Genomic DNA, 24,061 nt, shown 5'->3' on the forward strand with positions numbered 1-24,061 from the left:
CTCATTCTGCTTTCTCCAGAAACAAGGGGTACAAATGCACAGGAGAAATGGACTGTTCTACTAATTAATTCATAGGAAAACCTTTTCTTTGAATGAACACACATTTTCTTCAGGCCATTGTGTGTATTATTGCTGTTTTGTATTTAATCTGTTGTATTATAGACTATTTTTATTCGTGCTTACGATAAACCACTCATTCAGATAACCTTACATATAGCTTGTTTAGTATCTATGAATTCGCCTTCTGATGATCTAAACAAGAATGTATATTATTTGTTGGTACGTAGGCAATATATTAGTGCCCTGAGAACCTTTAGTATTTTCAATCAAAGTTTCAGATACTAAAGTACCATGTTTCCACACAAAGAGCCATAAACTCCACAGGATCTCAAAACGCCCACTTGGGATTCCGGCTTTTCTCATTGGATAAGCCCATCTTGAGAGGCGGGGATCTTCTCTGAGCTTAAAGCTGACACACCATGTGACCCGCTCAGTCGGTGGTTCGGTCAGAAGCAAAGATGAAGATGTGAGAAAAACGCTTCAGGATACCAAAGCATTTGTGCCAGGCCTTTCTTCGGCCTAGTCCTTTCCATTCATCAAGTGACACTGACTCAAACTGGTTCTTTTCATCGACCCGAATTCAGCAAAGATCTACGGGAAGCTTTAAGATTTGCATCAGGAATCTCTTTCAGACCGCCGAGACTCGCTAAGTTTCAAACTTAGTCTTATTAATTGATACATTAAGTATCAGTTACACCTTTTTACAAAGGTGTGTTTGAACTCAGTATCTGACGTATCCCTGAAGGCTTTGATCTGTTGAATATACACTTTCAGTGTTCCATAAAATCCATTCTTTATGCCTCTTTCTATGCTGAGTTAAACTTTAACCCTTTCCTATACCAACTGTATGTGTGTGTGTGTGTGTGTATGTGTATGTTAGACCGGCTTAATGTGTTTATGTAGTATGTTAGACTAGTTTAAGTGTTTATGTAGTTAATAAAACCTTACTTGTATCACACTTGACGTGTTCATTGTTTGCTCATAACCGGAGTCAATAATCATGCAGATTTACGTTACAAGCTTATAGAATTGTACAGTAAGAACTGTACCAGGAAATTAACGTTCTTAGAATTGACAAGACAGTTGACCCTGAGTGGTCAGCTAAATATCTACAGTGGATCTAAAATATGAATAGTTAATTATAACTAGTTAATGTTAATTATTCATATTTCCCCATGAGCTGATTCGCTACATTACCATAGTAGGAAATACACGTGCTCAATTCCTTCACCATAGTATGTCTATGGGGCAACTCTGGGGGGCTCTTGTGCCCCAGGGGTGCAACTTATACCCCATCGCGAGGTATGGTCTTGCACAGATTGACAGCCTCTTCAAATGTGGTAATTCACATGTTTCTACGAAATCCTCGCTCTGCGCTACGACCCGTCAAATTTGGACACAATGTTAAGTCTATGGGACTTTTTGCCTGATTTTTTGCCCACTGTGCAAACATCGTACGCCCGATTGATTATAGAAGTCATAGCACACCTCTTCTCATGATTTAACACCTATTACATGGGTCTGTGACAAACGGTGCAGGACGAGTTATGTGCTGAAGTTTGTACGGAAGAATAATAATAAGAAGAGCAATAATAAGCAAACAGCATAGTGATGCTTTGCTTCTCAAGCAATTAAACTAAATTTAGTAGACCTCAAACTTGTTCAGCACGTGATAGTGACACTACTAAATATTCATTCCGCTGCAGGACCTCAGCTTTAAACAAAAACTGTAGACATCACATGTCCTTGAAAATGCGATAAAGATGTGCACTCTTCAGGAATCTCAGAAAGTGCAGCTGTGTTCTGGTGGGAGTTTTCACCTCGTGTGAGTTTAACAGCAAACCCTCTTTCCTCTGGGTGTGGAATGTCCCATGGAAGGTGTGCGTCTCCTCACTACAGACAGAACAACAGATGTCTGTCATTATCAACAGGCAAGGCAAAGTGGAAAGTTTGCTGTCACATGCTTTAGGAGATGTTACATTTGGCCATGACGGATTGTAGCACATCATTCATGACAGAGAGAGTATGTCTAGAGCAGATATGCACAAACCATGGCTTTTGATTTGGCCCGCCATTCCATATCACAAGAGGAGGGTAAAAAAAGAAAGGAAAAAACACCAAAACATGCCATTGAAGTCATTTTTGTAGAATTTCTGCATTAAAATGTAAAAAAGTTTTTTTTTAAATAACAATGTCAAATAATTTTTTACATTTTTGCTTATGTATTAATTAATACATTTTTAATTTAATACATTATAATATAATATAGTTAGTTAGATATAATGCTATTTAGCCTATACTTTTGGCCCCTAGTAATTTTTGGTCCTTTGTATTAAAAAGCTTCATTTTTTTCAGTGCAGTGCATTCAGCGGGAGAGAAAGTTTGGACACATAATTTTTATTAGGACAGTTTTCCATTTTGTACAAATAAAACTATGAAACAACATGGGTGCAGATACATTTGTGCTTCTTTTGTGTAGATCTTGGACATTCTCAATACTTCATGGCATGTTTTTTTCCCCATGTTCAGAGTTCCTATATCTATTCTGCTGCTTTTCAGTTCGCCTACTGTGTTCACAATCCATTTCTTTCTTTCTTTATGAATGAATGCATGAATGAATAAATGCTTGGATAATAGAACATGTGTCTGTGAAGAAATTCATAAGTAGACACTAGTATATTTCTCAAGAAAACTAATTTCAAGCACTTAGGCAGAAGCCTTTGTCAAGTGTGTCTAAACTTTTCATTTGTAGCTATTCTGATCCTCTATTCATATGGAACAGAAACATTTTTAGTCCGACCTAAACTAATGCGATGATATACACCATCAGTAGTTGTTGTTGTTATTACTGAAAAGGTAAAGATCAAGATCTAGAATGTGTTGCAGCCTACATTAGTCGAGCTCTAGTTATTATCATCATCATAATCATGATGGGACAGTCCCTCCTCACAGCTCTTTGTGTCAAGCTCTCTCTCTCTCAGACTCCACAGGCTCTTCAACTCTCCACATGTGAAGGTAAGGCTCAGGTTTACTACAGTACTTTACTTCTCATACACATTCCTGACGTTCACTTTTATGAGTTACTGTTGTGAGAGTTCTCCTTTGAAACCCATATCGACAATCAAAAGTTGAACGAACAGTGTTCGGCGTCCATCATTTTCAAGCACGTGGCTTTTTAGAACGCCGCCGTTTTAAATGTAGCGTGCGAGAGCGGGTTAAATTGAGCGCCAAATGCGCGACGCGAATTTATATTCTAAGCGAAACACACGGCGATAGTTATTATCATTAATATTTGGACATATGTGTTGATTAAGTTCGTTAATGTGTCAGACAGTGTTGCTTGAGCTCGTGTGTCGAGTCAACTAAACAGGTAGTAGCCTATGCTTTTATTTGAGTAACTTTGGGATTGTGTGATATGAATATATTCAGTGAAATTTAACTTTTTTTTGGTGACTTGAAATGTACATCAAATGAAATGTTGCCAATGCTTATGTTAAGATGCAGTTTTGGCGGGGTGAGTAGTATGGCATGACGTCAGCATGCCTTAAAGTCCCCATGAAATCAAAATGAAAGTTTTTTGGGTGTTAGTATCAATATGTTAGTCTTAAGGTTATCTATAAGGCAGTGTGCTCCAAAACGGTGACAAAATTCGCATTTAGAAGATATAAGCATTCAAAGCTTGCAGTTTGTCGCTTCCGCCAAAACGGCTCAATGATTTTCTCTGACGTCACATCGTACTTCAGCTTCTCATCAAATTTCTGTCCAATCAAATGCTCTCTAGAATCCGAAGCGCCCGCCCACTGCACTATAAAATAGACGCTGAAGCCGCGGCTGAAATCGGTCACTTGTCCACAGAATTAGTATTTTCTGTACAGTGAATGGCACGTAGTGCACTATATAGGGGACAGGGAGCGATTCAAATAGTGTAAATACTGTATGCTTTCCATTGAGGAAAAAAAAAGAAGTCTGGTTTCGCGCTGTGTCACGCTAACCACCGCACCGCACACACACTCTGCTCCGGTCCAGAGACATGATAGCACGGAGCTATATTTTGCTATATTTTATAGCAATATGGATACGATTGTGGCTGGCATACCCTGTCAAATGCAACTTTACGGAGCTCAATGGCTCTAGCCCAAGCTGTGATATAAACGAACGCTATTGGCTATTTTAAAAAGGGGCGGGGCTGCTTGATATGTCCCGCCCTGTCTTCCTGTTTCAGCCAAAATGAGGTCAACACATAGTAACGCTGCGTGTTTCTAAGCATTTCATGGGACCTTTAAAGGGTTAGTTCACCCAAAAATGAAAATTAGCCCATAAATTACTCACCCTCCTGTCATCCTAAGATGTGCTTATGTGTTTATGCTGTCTTTGCCATACTGGCAGATCTCAGCTGTTCTTTAATCATAGCCATCATCAATCGCACATTCTTAAAACGGAAACAAAAATGAGCACATGTGGTAAACCGCGTTATGCTTTTTAAAGGGTTAGTTCACCCAAAAATTTGCCCATAAATTACTCACCCTCAAGTCATCCTAGGTGTATATGACTTTCTTCTTTCAGACGAATCCAGTTGGAGTTATATTAAAAATGGTCTTTGATCTTTCAAGCTGTTTCATGATACGCAGCGGGTGTTGCGTCGCCTCAGTCCAAAAGCAGTTAAATAAAAAGTGCCCATCCATAAAAAAAGTGTCTCACACGGCTCTGGGGGGTGAACAAAGGCGAATCGATGCGTTTTTGTAAGAAAAATATCCATATTCAAAACTTAATAATCCCTTTAATGTAGCTTGTGCTCACTGTTGTAAACTCACATGCGCCGGTGAGTCTCGTGAAAACCAACGTTTGTTAACAGGAGCAAAGGAAGCAAAGTTTCCTTACTTTAGCAAAGGAAAACCAGTCTCCTCTTGGCTCATATCGAAATCCTCCGACATTCTTCTTTACAAATCCTCGTTTTGTACTTCTAATTAGTGACCGTTGTTTTGTTTTGATCTCTCCGCTGCGCTGCCGCGTATGTCACTTCTGAGCGGCGCATGCGCAACACTGACCTCATACGTCATTCCTCTGGAACTGCTTCCAGTGTACAACAGTGAGCGCAAGCTACAGTGATTATTAAAGTATTATTACAGTAATAATAAAGTGATTATTAAGTTTTGAATATGGATATTTTTCTTACAAAAACGCATCGATTCGCTACAGAAGGCCTTTGTTCACCCCCCGGAGCCGTGTGAGACACTTTTTTTTATGGATGGGCGCATTTTATTTAACTTCTTTTGGACTGATGCATGCAACACCCGCTGCGTGCCATGAAACAGCTTGAAAGGTCAAAGACCATTTTTAATATAACTCCGACTGGATTTGTCTGAAAGAAGAAAGTCATATAACACCTAGGATGACTTGAGGGTGAGTAATTTATTTTAAAAAAATTTTTTAAATGATTTTGATACATTTACATTTCAGTAGGAAGGGTTGATTGCTGATATGAAACTTTTTGATGCGTCTAGCTGGAAAAATTACTGTTGATTATTGTCCTCTCCTCTTGCTTTATTATTGACAAACTATATTTTCTATTTGACACTCTATATACAAAAAAAAATAATAATGTAATTTAAAGATATTAAAAAGTTGATGTTTGGATCCTGATGAGATATGTTTACTGTTTGTATTTACAGTTTTTCTGTCTGTGGCACTTAGTTTTCCATAAAGGTTGAGTTTTAAGTGTCATGATGCTGATGCATATGCTTGTGGCTTGGATAGTAGATGTACGTGCCCTTCTCATGCACTTTAGATGAGATTCATGTGAGCTTTATTATGGACGGAGATGGCGAGCCCATTCACTTCCAAAGCAGGCAAATGTTCCTAATGGAAGTCATGTGGCGTGCATGCATGGTGTGCAACTCTGGCCGCATGCTCGTGTTATGCGCAAAACTGCCAAAACCTGTGGGTTTCCTATGTGGTATTGTGTGCAGCTGTCAGCACAAAACTTGCATATTATTCTGCAAACACAGTCTGTTGATACAGAACTAGAACCTATATTTTCAGAAGTCAACAAAATTAAAATTGACAGTTTACTTTGTAAATGCACAATCCTGGTTATTCCAAATGAAATCCATGTTATTCCAAATTAATGATTCCAAATTTTTTTTTTTTAATAACCTTTTGTCAGAATGCATTAACTCAGAATCAACTTTCCTTTTATTCTGACATTCACAAAGGCGACTTATGGTATCTTACACCTAGTTTTCACAATCCAAAGCCCTAACTTCATTTTTTCGCATTGAACTCAAATGGGCATCATATTAAGGCATTAAAAGGTGTTGTCAATGTTATTTGAAGTAGTTTAAAGCAAAACTAGGGTTGGAGATTTCAAGAGGTTGGAGTGGGTTTTATTGAGAAACGTAGCGTAAATAAACCGACATATTGCTGTGTTTATTTCAGTCCATTTTTTGCCTTTGGTAACATGGCAGAAAGTCAAACTGATATGCCTGCGTTCCTGCTTTAATAAATGTTTCCTTGAGGATGAGAATAGAGTGCAAATTAAATGGCCTTATGCTCCTGCCAATAGTGAGTTTCTTACTCTTGAATGATGTCCAGTAGAGAAAACAGGTCTGCCTCACAGCACTTTAAGAAATGAGTTGGGGAAAATAAATGTAATCACAGCCTGCTGTTCTCCTGTGACTGAAAACACTAAACCCATGGCAGATTTTGTTATAGAAATCAGGTATTGTTCGGCACAGGTAGGGTGGCATGTCTTACAAAATGGATTTGATTGAGATTATGCACATTTATGTTCATACTCTATTAAAAATAAAAGTTCTTTACTGGCATTGATGGTTGCATGAAGAAACTAACATCCTTTCCATTGCACAAAAGGTTCTTAATAGGCCTGCGATGAGTAAATGATTATCGCAGGGTACAAGATAGTAATAGTAGTAGTTGTCAAGGTTCTGTCATTTTGGTCTAGTTTATTCATGGTTTCGTGACAGAGCCCGGACACTCCCATCATGTCGTGTTTTCATGTGAGCGTGCGGCTTCAAGTGTGCTCGATCCGTGCGCTCTCTTGTCTGCGTGCTTTGTTTCATGTTGGAGCGTGGTGTTCGGACACTCGCGCTCCATGTTCTGTTTTGTTGTGGGAGCGTGCGGTCTCGAGTTCGCTCTGGCCGTACGCTCTTCTGTCCTCGTGTCTTGTGTTGTTGCTTTCATGTTATGTCTTGTGCTGTGTAGCACGCAGCTTGTGTTTTTCATTGGCTGTGTGCTTTCATGTTGTCATGTCTTATGTGAACACGATGCTTATGAGTATTCTCATTAGCTGCGTGTGTCTTGTTTTGTTCAAGCACATGGCTTGTGATTGTTTTGCTGGCCATGTGCTTGTGTTTTTGTTTTGTGAGCACATGGCTTTTGTCTTTGTTTCCTGTGTGCCATGTGCTCATGTCAATTGTCTTGACCCCACCCATCTTGTTACCTGATTATTGGTTAATTTACCCCACATGTGTTCCCTCGTTACCCTCCTCATTTGCTCCCTATTTATTCTCCTTGTGTTTGAAGTCCCGTGCCAGTTCGTCATCATTCATCACCGAATGTATCCTGTCGTGTCCTGTCCTGATCCTGCCTTGACAGTAGGTTTCCCCTACGGGGTAGTTTCTGTTTGTTTTGTTTTATTTTGTTATTAATAAAAGCCCTAATTCCTCCTGCAATTGAGTCCTCGCCTCATCCCTTCATCCCCGACCTTGACAGTAGTAGCCTAATTCTGAGTAATAATACATGGCTCAAAACTTAAGCACCTTCTCAAAACAGTTCTGAAGCATGCTTTTTGTTTATGTTTGCTGACGGACACCAGTGTTTCCCACAGACTTGCAAATGCAAATTCATTCTCCGCCAGCAGGAGGCGCTGTTGGAGCGGGAGATATAGCGGTTTCCCTGGTAACGGCTGTAATCTAATAAGCACTGCGCTCACAAACGCTACTTTATCAGGCATTACAGGAAAGACAAAATGAAAATGACACAGAAGCATTTCTGAAGACAGTCGGCTCTTTTCAAAGATACATTCATATAAAAACACCAGCGCTGCATTTTAATTTTGAAACGTCCAGTGATCAGTTTATTCAACGAAGTAATAACTCAATGTATGGGAAACACTGGACATTGCTATAAGTCAAATTGCCAAGTGATAACAAAAATAAGAGTTCACACATATTACACAGCCTGCTGCTCATAACTGCTTAAGAGTGCACTGGCCACGAGCGATGACATGGTGGAGGCTATTGTCGGACCTACACACACATTTCACAAGGAAAGTTAACGTGCATGTTATAATCAGCCCAGATGTTTCATCTGAACTGCATGTGTTTCTACTTTAACATGCAAATGACTTGTTGCACTTATGAATATGATAACTTTCCGGCATTAAAACTAGTAAGGTAAAACATAATTATGCTTTTGAAATGGTCTGTTTTGCCCTGCCATCATTAGCTGAAGCTGTGTGTGAACAAGAAGCGGATGCAGAGTGTGAGCTGCTCCATCTCTCACGCAGCCAGAGAGAGATTCTCCGGCGTTCCGCAACCACGCTTAGCTGCCCGCAGATGCGCCTGCCTATAAATCGGCCTAATTTGCAGCACAATCGGCTGATGCCGATTAATTAAAAAATGCCAAAAATCGGCCGATCAATCGGTCGACCTCTAGTTTTTTCAGGACATGGGAGGTGTACCAGACCGGGTGACTGAGTGATTGTAGGCTGCTGTATGGCGTAATTTGTGGAGTGCGGCTGTGACAGTGTGTGCATTGGCTTGTGTAGAAATGGGAGGTTTTTGGATGACCTCTTTCAGATTTGGCACATGAGCTGATCTGGGAGTGATTGAACACTAAATTAGAGATGTTGTTGGCAAGAGTATGGAAAAATGTAATGGGTAGTGTTGGGTCGTTCTTGAACGATTCGTTCATTTTGAACGAATCTTTAATGTGACTCGAAAAGTCATCTCGGGGAGTGATTCGTTCAGTTGCGCAGAATCCTATAGGTTCTACACTGGAATTAGTCAAGTAGTTCACCTGTTTTGAGTCTTCTGGGTTTTTCGAGTCATTCGTTCATCATGTGACAGCCCCATACACTTTAACCAATGCAGTCTGAGCCGGAAAGAGAATTGATTAGTTCATCTCTCGAGTCTTTCGATTTGTTCGTTCTTTTGTCACGTGACGTGACAGCATTGGATAGAGAAATTAGTTAATTTACAAGCTTACAAACGGGTGCATAGTTTAAGTTTATGGGGCTGTCACGTGATGAACGAACGACTCAAACCCGACTTGTCAGATAAGATGTGAGGTGAGCTAATCATAGACTGAAGGTAAACAATGAATTAATCTTTTCTGTTTCTTATAGCAGTTTTGTATTGTTAGTCGTTCGTTTATCACGTGATAGCCCCATAAGCTTAACCTATGCAGTCTGAGCCGGAAAAGAGCCTTAATAATAATAACCAACTGTTTATTACCTTTGTTACAACATTCAGTGTTATGGAAAAGAACCATCAAATTCACACATTTATAAACTATAAGAAGTAAAAAGCTACCATTTGAGACCAGAAACGCATCACGTAACTATAAGAGTAAATAATAATTATAAAAATGATGATAATAATAATAATAATAACTATGCACCTGTTTTTTAAGGAAGCTTGTAAATTAACTAATTTCTCTATCCAATGCTGTCACGTCACGTGACAAAAGAACGAACGATTCGAAAGACTCGAGAGATGAACTAATCAATTCTCTTTCCGGCTCAGACTGCATTGGTTAAAGTGTATGGGGCTGTCACGTGATGAACGAATGACTCAAACCCGAAGACTTGTCAGATAAGAGCTGAGGTGAGCTAATCATAGACTGAAGAAAACAATGAATTCATCTTTTCTGTTTCTTATAGCAGTTTGTAGTGTGATCAACATTTGTGTAAGTAGTAGACATGTTAGGGAAGTAAAACGTAACCTTTTAATTATATTTAGTTAAAATGAATTAAATGAACGAAATGACTCGAAAAAAGATTTGTTCATTTTGCTGAACGAGACTCAAAAGTCAGAGTCAGTAAAATGATCCGAACTTCCCATCACTAGTAACGGGACTGGTTGTTCGCTAACATATAAGTCTTTTAATGAATAAAGATAGATGTCTAAACATTACTGTGAGTTTAAATAGAATGAACATCATTAAACAATTAAAAAAAATTATGACTAACTATAAAGACATTTATATAATTTATAAATATTTATAAAATATATATTTATAAATGCATATACTCCTTTAAAATATTTATATAATATATGCTGTACTACCATTCAACTTAAAAAAAAAAAAACTTTTATTCAGCAAGGATGCATCAAATTGACCAAAAGTGTCAATAAAGACATTTATAATGTTGCAAAAAATTTCTATGTCTAATTATTACAATCAGCATATTGTAATGATTTCTGAAGGATCACGTGACACTGAAGACTGGAGTAATGATGCAGAAAATTTGTCTTCGTCATTGTGGGAATTAATTGCATTTTAAAATGTTAAAATAATAAACCGTTATTTTAAATTGTAATAATATTACACAATATTGCTGTTTTCACTATATTTATAAATTCAGGGTGAGCGTAAGAGACTTTTCTAAAACATTTTAAAAAATCTAACATACTGCAAAATTTTGGTAATATACACAGTACTTTTTAATTAACATATGCAAACTTGCAAAACACTTATTGGCATTTTTTGTTTAGTGCACTTCATCAAATTTTGTGCAGACACTCTAGTTGTGCTTCTATGAAATGACTCCTAAAAACTGCTATAATATGGGTGTAGTTCTGAGACTAGTGTTACCGCATCAAGTTTTGTTGATATATCTGTCCATTCCTGGAGTTCCACAGAATCTCTCATGCCTGCCAACCCTTTGGCAAAGAAGTCAAATTGGAAATGCTTCATTAGCTTTTTAGTCATTATCAGCTGCATGTATTGCTTCCACTAAATTAATGATCTCCCATTTAACTTTGAAGTAAAATTTTCAGTTTCTGCTGCTGAATGCATGTTGCTTTATAGAGGGCACCTTGACCTGGTTTAAGTGGTGGTATAATTAATATTGTTGTCTTATGAAAGCATAAAGTGCCTGTATTGGTAAGAGATTACTATGTTTTAGATAGTAGTTTGGACATGTGGTCACAAGAGTTAGGTCAATCAGACTCCAATCAGATTCTCTCAACGTGACTGAGATTTCCGATGGTTGTAACACAATTTGGGCAAATCAGATGAATTGTGTCAATTGGTTGATTTAAAGCCCTGTGCAACAAGCTGGTTCAGTCATGATGATGCATTGGAAAAATGCACATGGAAAAGTGTAGCTGTAATACTATTTGAAATAGAGAAATCAGCATGGTGGAAGACATCAATCTTTTCTCATTGAGCACATTAATATGCACTAAAAGATTCTCATATGAACCAGAATTTGGAGAGTTTTTTTTTATCAGTGCATACTGTAAGTGCATTATCCTGTTTGCCATAACCTGATTACTTAAATTACTATGCAGAATTTCTAAAATATAGTGAAGTTACGCTGTGCATATCCAGAAGAGAATAGCAGGAAAAAGAAAACTCATGTTTAGTTTCATTTGGAAAATACTGATTACCTTACCATAGCATTTCAAACTGTTTACCATAACCTGATTACTGAAATCAGATTTTCTAATGCAGCAAAATAATTACTTGCAATTTCCAGAAGAGAATAGCAAAGAAAAGAGAGCACGTTTCTTAGCTTCTTTGAAAAATACTGATCATTGTACACAATTCCAGTAGCTGTGGAGAAAACCTATTTTTCAATATTTGTCATTGTTTTTATGAAATGGTACAACACTATGAAATACAACTTTGAAATTTATTTTAAATGAATCTTCTCTCTGTGAAGAAGGTTTTAACATACAATAAAAAATGATTGATAATATGGCGTCCTATGTTTTTACCTCCTGTCAGCCAATAAATCTCTTCACTAAGTATATTGTGACAGCTGTATGAATGAAGAGTACTTCAGTGGGCTCTGTGTACAGACAGTTCAGAAAATGTGTTTATGGGACTGCTGAAAGTATGCTTTTTGGAAGAGGATAGTGCATCAGTATGTCTTCAAGCTTGTGGTCATTTATGCACTATAAACAGCATAAATTAAGCAGATTAGTACATACAGAAAGCTTCATTATGGTCCATGGAGATGGTAGAAACCAACGTCATAGTCTCTGATTATCATCTTAGTTTGCAAACAGTTCATCTGAAACACATCATTTAAGAGCAGCAGAATCCATGTACAAGACAAAAAGCACCATACAAATACACTGAAATATTTAATTCAGAGGTATCAATATTAATGGAACATCCAGCGAGGAGAAACACTGAGGCTGTCCGTCCTGGAGTTCATTGGTTTCTCATTCTCTCTTTATTTATATTCTCAAAAGATTTGCAATATTTTGCTCTTTCTTGAGTGCGGAGGATTTTGTGATTCATTCCTTACGGGTTGGAGATTTTTCTGAAATCTAGACAAGCAGTCGCTTGAGCTCAGGAAATAAATTTTTTGTTGTTTTATGAACTCTAATACCCAAGGCTTAATAAAGCAGAAAATGTGATATGTTCAAAATATTGTTTTAGAGATTTAGGCTAATTGCAAGCACATGTAAAAACAACACTGAAGTGAAAATATAAACATTCATTTAGATATTACAGTTTGTTTGTTTTGGGGCTGCCAGAATATCTATTAACAGAATCATATTTTTGAACGAAACACAATAATAGTGGATGTTTACACCGTAAATACTGAAGACTGTAGACCTGTTGAGATCTACAGTGACCTCAAAAAGTATTGTCATTCTTAAAAATATCATTAAATCATATGCTTAGATTTTTTTTTACAGAAACACCACACAAACAGACTTTTCAAATTGAATATTTAACTAAAATGAGTTTATTGGGTTTGAAATGATAAAACAATAGATCATCTTCTGTGGCGTTGTGGTTCAGCATCACTGAATGAAGGTTGTTTCATGTGATTGTGATTTCAGATTTGATGCCAGATTCTGAAACAAATCAGTGACCGATCCGTCAGACAAACGCAATGACAGCTGCAAACGCTCCGCAAGACAGGTAAATGTGTGTGCGTGACTTTCTCACATGAAACAAATACTCAATAATGAAACTGCATGTGAATAACATGACATGTCTTCCAGGTATAATGCTGTATGGATCATATTCTTCATTCTGGGCCTGGGAACTCTGCTACCATGGAATTTCTTCATGACTGCTACCATGGTAACAATCGTCTAGTTGAAACCACTGAAACTTTAATGGGACATTGTTAGATGAATCCATGATTTTGTGAGCTATATTGGATTTGGAGTTCTTCATTGTCCCCAAAGGGACATTTGTTTTGGTTTTGGATTTTGGCAATATAAAATGATCCAACAATGAATATTGCTTTTAATGCATCTTTTATTTGGAGATTAAGTTTCCTACTGTAGGTTTAAAAAACTTTCAAATGTTTTTGTGAAAAGCATTTATGTAGGTAAATATTGCTGTATATCAATTATTGCTGTATATCAATGTGTTAAGCACCCGCACCACCTTACTCCAGTTAAACACCACATTTTTAACTGCAATAATACAAATATTCACTTTATACAGGGCTTGCCATTCATTTTTTTGCTCACCAGTCACTTTGGCTAGTGGTTTTCCAAAATTACTAGCCACTCAGCATTTCCACTGGCCACAATTTTGTTGTTGGGAAATTACGGTTTATATGACTAAAGTTACTGCATACTAAAATGTATTTAAATTGATTTCCAGGTCATGCCTATTTAAAGGGCATTTCCCCCTAACCTTATTAAACGCATGTGTCATCTTTCATATCAAATTCTTACATTTTATCAGTAATTTCACCTAATATAATAAGGCACTATAGGGCAGTTACCAATCAAATTACATCAGTATTAAAGGGGTCATATGATGCTATTTTAAAGATCATTATTTTGTGTATTTGGTGTAACAGAATATGTTGACATGCTTTAATGTTCAAAAAACACATCATTTTTCAAATACTGTACATTATTGTAGGTCCTCTATGCCCCGCCTCTCTCAAACGCTTCGTTTTCTACAAAGTCCCTCCTTCCGACAAGCAGTCTGCTCTGATTGGCCAGCTGACCCAGTGCATTGTGATTGGCCGAACACCACAAGCATGCTTCGGAAATGTAACGCCCCTTACCATAATCGCGAGCATCAGCTTTGGTGTGGCTGACTCAACTTTAATAAAGAATTGTTAAACTTTAGTCTTTGTAAATTTACAGATCTTCTTTATGCACCAAGAGCTTGTAACACTCCAAAGAGAAAGGAAAAATTGAAATAGCATCATATGACCCCTTTAACAAAACCGATCTTTCCACTGCAGAAGAAACAGAAGCAGCTGAAGTGGCATTTAGATGCATTTACACAGACAGTTTAATGAAGTTGAAATGTAGCATGAATGCATTTACACTGCAAAATTACAACAGCATAAATAATGTTATGATAATATGTTAAAAAAAAAATACAAATATTAAACGTCTTCTCATTGTTCTGCAGTACTTCACACAACGTCTGAAGGACCCACAGACCAATGGAGAACACAATCAGACAGCCAATGGGACGGTGGTGATAGAGGGTGACAATCGTAACGTCCTAGAGTCAAAGTTCAACAATGTGATGACGCTGTGCGCCATGGTACCGCTGCTCATTTTCACCTGCCTCAACTCCTTCATCCACCAGAGGTGAGACGAGCTCTGTGTTTCATGTGAGAGGGATTTAGAAACATACATAGATTAGAGCTGACACCAAGTTAACACATTCATTTAAACGATTAAATATGGCTTGTGACTAAGCTTACCCAACTGGACATTGAAGCTCATTGAAATTCTGTTCTGTCTGATATTAAGACTCTTTGGAAATGGGATGGATAAAATAAAACCTGGTTACTAAAGCTAAATCTTAGTCACAGTTATCAGTCAATGACAAAGAAAGACCAGAAGCAATTATTTTCATTTTTATGTTTTATAAAAAATGTAAGTGTAAAAATTATATGATTAAAATAATTTATTTATATATTATAAATGTATTTAAACTAATTATTTACATATTTTGTTCAATTTAATTGTATATAATTATATATATTTGTATTTTTTATGTGTATATATATTTGTAAACTGTCAATCATAAGTGTGCTTAGTTAATAAATATATACAGTATATATATATATATATATACACGCACACACAAATATATGACAGTTGGATATATTTAATTATTGTATTGTATATAATTATACATATATTGTATATAATTATGCATGTATATTTTTATATATATTTATTAGAAAAATATTAAATATTTATACACGCATGAAATGTGAATAAATTAAATTTTAAATTAAATATAAAATTAATTTAATGTAGTTTATATCACAGCAAATTCAAAATTGTGTTTATGGCAAACAGACATGAGATTAATTGCAATTAAATCTGTTTGCAACCCACATAAATACTGCCTCTAAACAATACTGCCTCATATATAAAACTGTTTATGATGATCTTAAAAACCCTTTCATCTAAAGGCTTCACCATAAATGTTGAAAATAAAGTTTTGTAGGAAACTACAATCAACTGTCTAATGTCTTTATAAAACTAAAGTTTAATTGATGAGTTGGACCAAATAGTGAAGGAAGCACATCCCTCATGACTCACTCCCATGTTCCATTGTGTTATTTCACAGTTTTGTTGACTTTACCGTTATTCTAAAATGCGGAAAATAAGTTGTAATAAACAATGCAGAGATATTGTGTAATTTAGCATGAATCTCCCTATTAGCCAGTGAGCTGATCTTGTGTTGTTTTTTTCCCAGGATTCCTCAGAAGTTGAGGATCTCAGGCAGTCTATCTGTCATCTTCGTGGTGTTTCTCATCACAGCCGTGCTGGTGAAGGTGGAGATGGAGCCCCTGCCGTTCTTTGCGTTCACTATGATCAAAATCATCTGCATCAACTGTGAGTATCACTAGCATCATCATCATCATCTGCAGTGTGTCTTATTCCAGGCCTCTTTGACCTCAGTGTCGTGGTATCTGTAGTCTTCCTCTCCTCTGGGTCGGGTCACAACAAGGTTTGGTTTCTGTTTGGGGTTCATAATGAGTAAAAGATGGCTTGGGTTCACACATATCCTTTGATGCTGATATTAATGCACAGTATGCTTTGACAATCAAGCTGGGGAAGGTCCTACTTGAAAGAGGAGATCGTACAGGACTGAACTCTCAGAAATATTTCATGATGTTCTGTGTTATCACAACCTCCACACATTTTTATGTGGATTTATGTCTAATCTTAACCATCGTTTTTCTTCTTCGCTGTCTCTTTCTGCAGCGTTCGGGGCAATTCTGCAAGGGAGTCTGTTTGGTTTGGCTGGAATGCTCCCAGCATCCTACACCACGCCCATCATGAGCGGACAAGGCCTGGCAGGGACGTTTGCGGCCTTCTCCATGATCTGTGCTCTCGCCTGTATGTGTTCATCCTTTGTCACTCTCTTTATTTTCTTCTTTTCCAAGTCGTAGGAACCAGAATTTGGAAAATTCTGAACCAGCTTTGTTATTTTTAACTAAAACTATTAAAACAAGTTTGTTTATTGAAATAAAGCTAAAATCAAATCAAATTTAAATATTGGATGAAAAACGCGAACAACATTTTTTTAAATGAAAATTCGAAAATGGAAAATAAAGCTAAGTTAGAAGTATTAAAAAAGCTAAAAATAATACAAATGCACAACAAATTTTACAAAAAATTGAAAATATTAATAAATACTATAATAGAATATAAATAATACAAACATAACACTCTACAAAACAGATTCAAATAGATGTTTAAAGTTGAATTAAAATGAAATATTAATAGATAAACTTAAACTGAAAAAAAAAATAACTTTAACAAAAATTAGAAATCTTCCCTTGGCAACTAACTGAAATAAAAGAAGTTGAAGTTGAAGGACTAAAACTAAAATTGAAATAAAAATAAAGCTTAAAAGGACGAACACGCTTAACAAATGTACTAAAACTAATATAAAAATAAAAAACTGACATTTTTAAATCTTAATAAATACTATAATAGGATATAAATAATACTAAAATAACACTGGTCAAAAGGATTCAAAGTAGAATCAAATAGATGTTTAAAGCTGAAATAAAAATGGAATAAAATTGAAAGTCGAAGACCTTCAACTGAAATTGAAATAAAATAAAAGCAGAATAGCAAAATTTGAAAAAGCAAAATATGAAAAAACTAAAACTAATAAAAATGACTAAAACTAAAATGAAAATAAATTCTGTTATAGTATGCAAATACTAAAATTGCGTTTGACAAATTCAAAGTAGGTTGAAACAGATGTTAAATGTCAGACCTAAAATGCTACACTAGTTAATGTAAGTGATAATTGTGTGTTTATTTATGTGCTAATAAAACAGTTCTACAGGGATGTCCATGAGTACTTTTGAATTGCTGAGTCTATTCCAGGTGTTTCCAGGTATTGACCTGACTCTTGTCTTTTCCAGCGGGCTCAGCGTTACAGGACAGTGCCTTCGGCTACTTCATCACTGCCTGTGTGGTTATTCTCCTGGCCATTGTTTCTTACCTCGCTCTGCCTAAAATGGTATGATGTAAAGCCCTGATTCTGAGACTCACATCTGCGTTTCATTTCCACTAATCAATGCTGAGAATTATGTTTCATTGTTTACATGTTAAAAACTAAAAGTATTTGTTCTGCAGGAGTTTTTCCAGTATTACTCTGAGAGCAGTGGCTCCCGATCCAGCGCTGATGAGGAAAACAAGATGGATTTGCTGAAACCAGGTAATGGCCAGCGTTTCATATTTATCAGAAATGTTTCTCTAAAAATCTAATGCTGACCGAACACTCACAAACAAATATATGAGACCACTGGAATACAAACCACTGTTCCCAGTGCATCCAACCTTGTGTACAAGTAAGGTTTCACACTGCTTTTCATTTGATTTCATATCACACAAGTTGACAGAGAAAACAGGCAGAAGTTCTAATATGGCGAATATTCAGACAACATACAGACATATCTAATCAAGATTTTAAGGTAATTTATTTGTGCCGCAGAAGATCTTATCTTTATCCCATAAATATTTTGACTTCGGAACACTACTGCATCTAAAATATATAGTTTGTATAATTATATATATAAATATATAGTTTATATAATTTCTATTTTTATAATTTTTTTATTGTTATTTGTATTGTTTTTTAAATAATTTTTTTATGCCCCTAAATATTTAGACTTTGGGACACACACATTTCTGTCTAAAATGCATTTAAACTGAGTTTAACACTCAGTTTATTGCCCCAATTTATTTCATTTTTATTTTTATAGTATTTTTATCTTATTTTACATTAATATTGACTGTACATTAAATATTTATGGCTCGTTTCCACCGGGCGGTACGATTCAGTACAGTATGGTACGCAATTATTTTCCGTTTCCATTGTCAGAAGTAGTGAATGGTACCAAAATAGCAAACCATACCGTACCACTTTTTTGGGACCCTACCGATGGGGCATCTAGCACAGTAGTCCAGTACCTAAAGGGTGGAGCTAGACTCACTGAAGAACGTTGATTTTTTTTTTTACAGATAATCGTCACTTGCGTGTGCTACAAGGGGAGTGGAATGAAAGTGGAATGAAATATAACAGGGTATTTTAGAATTAGAATAAGTAAGAATATTTTATTTTAAACGGTGTATTTTAGAATTTTCACACACTTACGCACAGACAATGTTGCGCTTTCTTCTTCGAGCGACAATTGACGTTGATCGCTACTTTCCGGCATACACCACGTATGTCAAGTAAGAGTACTGTTGGTGGTAGAAACACAAGCCGGATCACGGTGTACCGTCCCGAAACGTACTGTGCTGTACTGTACTTTACTGTACCACTCGGTGGAAATTAGGCTTATTTAGACGTTAGATTTATATCTAGTCACTAGTGCCTTTTCTGAGTTCTGTCTTAAAAGCTTTAACTCTAAGTTTCTCTCATTTTTGTGTTAAACTTGTATTAATTATTTGATTTTTAATTTTGACTGCTCCTAAATATTTTGACTTTGGGACACTATTCCCTAAAAAAAATCCCAGTCTCGGAGTGACTGAACAGTGTCTTAATGTCAGATATAGTAGATATCATGGATATTTTATTTTTTTATTTATAGTTGATATAGAGGATTTTATTTATCATAATACAAATATAGTACATATCAAGGCTTCAGTGTATTTGTTTATTAATTGTCATTAGATAAATATTGTTAAGGTTGTTAATGTCGTTGACGTCGATGCTAAATCAACTCTCAGACTGTGTGTTCATGTGTTTGGTGCTTAGGAAGGTCAATGTGAAGGTTTTTTGCGCGTGAAATGTTAGTTTTTGATAATCCTGTTTGTATGGTCTAAATTAAGAGTTGATCTGTTCTGAGCATGTGTTCCTCAGTTCCTCACACTACTTTAAAATGTAAGTCAACATAGAAAACTTTCAGCTTCTTGTCAAACTCACTTACAGAGAAAACTGATTAAGTTAAACCTCAGTGGAGCAGATCAGCTCTCTCAATGTTCCTGGCATTAATAACAGTTTTTCAAATTTGAAAAAGCAAAATGGTTATGCACATCTTTTGACAATTTTTGACAAAATTTGTCATTTTAAATTACAATTTTAAATACTTCTCTTTAGCAATAGTTTATTTTTATTTCAGTTAGAATTTCAGTAATTTTAGAACTTCAACTTGAACTAATACAGTATTTACATTAAAGGGGTGGTTCACTGTTTTTTTTCTAGGCTTGATTGTGTTTATGGGGTGCAGTCTAACATGCTTTGTTTAAAAAAAAAAAAAGCATTATTTTTCACATAATTTACCTTTATTCCACACCGCTCTGTCCCTTCTCTGATAAATGCGCTGATCATTTCCTTCTTTTATGAAGCCCCACCCTCAGAAATAGGCGATGGGCTCTGATTGGTTAGCTAGCCCAGTATGTTGTGATTGGCTAAACCGTCTCTAGTGCGTGTCTAAACGTCCCGCCCCTCTCCTCAGCGGCATGTGCTCCGGTTGTATTGTAAACAAAGGCGTCGTTAATATCGCTTATCAGTTTGAGCTCGATTGAGAAGCAGAGGATATTTTTGAAGAGTATCGTGCAGAACCTGTGCAAGCACGGCTTTTAATGGTAGGCCTATGTTTTTTGTTTGTTGTTGTCTCATACTTTTAGATACGCTGTTATTTGTAAATGCTGCTTATGTTAGCTTTGAATCTACGGTTTTATCCTGATTAAAGCTTTAATACAGTACGGCAACTGCCATGTATAACGCTTCTCATAGCTATGTGAAAATAAGTGTGTAAATGGAACAGTTCATTGTTGGAGCTGAGCTGAAAGAGAGAGAGAGAGAGAGATGCAGAGCAGGGGGACGCGAGGAACAGTATTAAGACCCGCTGCTTTAGAACATTGATTTTGAAACTTGTGAATCCATTAGAATCGTTAGAAGACAGAATCGCAATTCATATATGAATAGATTTTTACGTGCACCTCTAGTTTTCTCGTCCTCTTCTCTAAAGCAGCGCAGCATGGCCCCGCCCCCTTTGCTGCCTTTTCCCGAGGGCGGGGTTTATCTGGGTTTGTGATGTCACAAACCCGGGAAGTAACTCGTTGTAGTCCCTACCAGCCGTTTTTGTAGGCATTAAACTGCCAGAATTTTAAAAGATGATATCTCCGTTTGCATTGAACTTTCAGCTTCATAACTTTGCAGATATTGTTTATGTTCAAACAGCAACGTTACACACTAACTAACGTTAAAAAAGCTAAATCGCAATCAACCACCCCTTTAACTGAACAGTGTGTCTTGACAAATAAAATGTAATACATTTTCTTAGATTTGGTTTGTTCTGAAGATGATGATGATGAATGTCTGCAGATAGATTTATGTTCAGCTGAAGTCTGACATGTGCTCTCTGTTCTCTGTTCAGCCCGGTAAAGACAGCATCTGGCTGCCCGTCCTGGTCATCGCACGCTTGGTGTTCGTTCCTCTCTTCATGCTCTGTAACGTTCAGCCCAGACACTACCTGCCCGTGGTGTTCGCTCACGATGCCTGGTACATCATTTTCATGATCCTCTTCTCCTTCAGCAACGGATACCTGGCCAGTCTCTGTATGTGCTTCGGACCAAAGTACGTACAAAATATCATCAACATGCATGCGAAATAGACTTACTTATGTCAGGCTGCTAGAAAAATAAAATCGTCCCAGTGTGCTACATCAACATGAAGGATTTGTGCTGCTTGTTAAGCAAAGAAATGCTAGTAGTTCCTCAAGCAATTAGGGCTGGATTTGAGGGTTTTCACGATTCAATTTTGACTCACAAGTTTTCGATTCCAATTCAATTAGATTAGATATCGATTATTTTGGATATATATCAGGTACAATACATGACAAAATTTCTCAAGGAAAAAAATTCTCTCAACTAATGCTGTCAAATATACATGAGAGTCATTTGATACTACATTACTGTTATATTGATATATTATAATATAAACATTTAAATGGTGGCTGCCAAGCATAAATTAAATATTGAATAAGGGTAAAAATGATAATGAATTTATTTTGTTGAAATGAAAATTGTGCTGCCGCTTCTCTTCAACTGAGGCGCTACAGTGATCTGTTACTCCACATTAAACAGCGCCAAAACGGTATTTATTGTTTGAATATTGTAATAAAATAGACAGACTTTGAAATCTCAAACTTTGTTTCAAATCAAAACTAACAAATCACAAAACTTATGATGATTTAATAATGTTATTCAATCATAATCTACAATGTTACGTTCATTAACTGAAAACAGGATAGACTAATCGATTCTTGGGATTTAAGAATCAATATGGTTTCATAAAAATGAGAATTGATTAAAATCGAGAAATCTATATTTTTTACCCAGCCCTAGTAGCAATAATAGTTTCATCTTTTCTGTACACAGTATGATGGTGTTCATCTAACAGTTAGTCGAAGTTCTTCATGTCCTCTAATGTTTTGTGTTCGTCCCACAGGAAAGTGTCCCAACATGAAGCGGAAACCGCAGGGGCCATCATGGCTTTTTTCCTCTCTCTTGGCTTGGCTGTGGGAGCCGCGTTATCCTTCAGTTTCCGGGCCATGATCTAGAAGCATGGCCTAGTTCTCAGTATGATGAAGATGAACTTTAACCCTAGATATACACAGAGCCAGAGAGAATGTATTCATACTGCACATGTATCCCTTTGCCTGTTTGCCCCTCTTGTGTGTTTTCTTAAAGAAGTGGAACTGGAATAGACAGTATTCACGCAGGGATTCTAAGAGGGAACATCTTCATCAACATTATGATGTTATGAGCATCATCATCATGCAAAACACGAGCCAAACCGGTCATCATATTTTTTGTATACTTGTTGTGAATTGTGCCAATTCAGTATTTAGCAATAATGTATAGTTCAGGTTAAGCCCTTTCTGTTTTAATGTTTGTGTAAGTATTAACGGTTTTAATTGTCCTGTTTTAGATTTGTTTAGTGACGGCAGAGACATGCAGCTATTAGGGCAGTAGTTCACTGCAAAAATGTTTTTCTTACTTAGTATTTTTGTCTTTTTTTCCCCATTACAAATGTCACAAAATTCAAAATGACTTTTTTGATACAATATGAAGTCTTGTTTTATGAAAAATCTATCCAAATTAAGTAAGTTAAAATAAAATCTATCAATTGGATAAATATAATCTGGTTTTGCCTTTTGAATTAAGTTTATTTGTCTTGCATCATTGACAGACATTTTTACTAGTAATTTTGATAGTTTTCATAAAACAAGACATAACATCTTAAGTAGGGCTGGGCGATATAGCTAAAAAAATTATCAACGATATAATGTTTCATATTGTTCGGTATCGATAATTATTGACATTTTTTATAACCTTTTTTTAAAACAAAGAGCAATAGAATTTTTTTTTTACATTTAACCACTGCATTTTTAAATCAAACCCAATTTGAGACAAACAACTAACATTTTTTTGTTTTAACAATCAAACACAAAATAAAAATTAAACGAATATCTAATTTCTAATGCTTTATATGCAGATTAAATACGTTTTAAGGAAACTTTTGTCTTGTCTCCCGAGGCCACAGGAGCAAAATAATGCAGCGCATTTAAATTGTCAACGCAAGGAAATAACTGTCTATAAAAAACATGCATTACGTCTAAATTAACTCATAAAAATCGAATATAATTTCGTAAATTGCATAAACAATTATGAACAAAACAGCATCATGTATTTATACATTGCTTAATCCAAAGAGCCGAAGCGCCCATCACACAGACTGCATTTGAACACATATGAGACGCAGTGAAAAGGAATAAACCTCCACAAAATGTCAGTGATTATCGATACTATCGTTGATACATTTTTTTAGCTGTAATGCCCAGCCCTACCTAGCTATATGAGAAACCACTTACATCTAGTTGGGAGCAGGTGTATTTGTAATTTGTTTTTGTACCAGCTAACATTTTGAAAATACGAACACATTCTTCATGAATGAAAAAATTAGCGTCAGAATGGCTTAACAAACGATTTACACACAAAAAATCATTCTGCTCGTTTTGCATGTATGAGGCCCCATTGCTTATAAATGTTTGTTAAAAAACCGGAATATAATGTAAGCTTGTGCAATAATTATGGACTTGCTCTTAAATGGTGGCAGTGTAAATGATTACAAATAATTTAATCTTTTTTTTTTTCTGGTGAAATCCAATTTTATTGAAAAATGCCATCCCTAGTGTGCACATTTAGTAAATGAGACGCAATGTGTTATATGTCTGCTGCATTAATTCTTCTGCATTTGTTAACAGCAACACAAAATAAAAATTAAACGAATATCTAATTTCTAA

The 24,061-nt window shown here is 36.1% G+C and overlaps 1 protein-coding gene across 1 annotated transcript; it reads left to right on the forward strand.

The window, feature by feature from the left end:
- The first annotated feature begins 2,998 nt into the window (after nt 1-2,998).
- LOC107585451 (equilibrative nucleoside transporter 1-like) lies at nt 2,999-22,794 on the forward strand. Its single transcript, XM_016272469.1, has 11 exons — nt 2,999-3,075; nt 13,113-13,194; nt 13,278-13,359; nt 14,665-14,849; nt 15,976-16,115; nt 16,488-16,622; nt 17,666-17,763; nt 17,880-17,961; nt 18,768-18,829; nt 21,083-21,330; nt 22,204-22,794. Exons 2-11 carry the CDS (start codon nt 13,166-13,168, stop codon nt 22,313-22,315), a joined length of 1,173 nt encoding a protein of 390 aa, XP_016127955.1. The 5' UTR covers nt 2,999-3,075; nt 13,113-13,165; the 3' UTR covers nt 22,316-22,794.
- Nucleotides 22,795-24,061: the final 1,267 nt, after the last annotated feature.

Source organism: Sinocyclocheilus grahami, unplaced genomic scaffold (genome assembly GCF_001515645.1).
Source record: "Sinocyclocheilus grahami isolate Dianchi unplaced genomic scaffold, SAMN03320097.WGS_v1.1 scaffold70.1, whole genome shotgun sequence".
Taxonomy (NCBI): domain Eukaryota; kingdom Metazoa; phylum Chordata; class Actinopteri; order Cypriniformes; family Cyprinidae; genus Sinocyclocheilus; species Sinocyclocheilus grahami.

What these genes read in the sequence shown, in the direction of transcription:
- LOC107585451 (XM_016272469.1), top strand. Translation starts at nt 13,166, where the DNA reads ATGACAGCTGCAAACGCTCCGCAAGACAG. An exon ending in TCTTCATGACTGCTACCATG is followed by an intron (nt 13,360 to 14,664) that starts GTAACAATCGTC and finishes ATTGTTCTGCAG; the next exon opens with TACTTCACACAACGTCTGAA. An exon ending in ACCTCGCTCTGCCTAAAATG is followed by an intron (nt 17,764 to 17,879) that starts GTATGATGTAAA and finishes TTTGTTCTGCAG; the next exon opens with GAGTTTTTCCAGTATTACTC.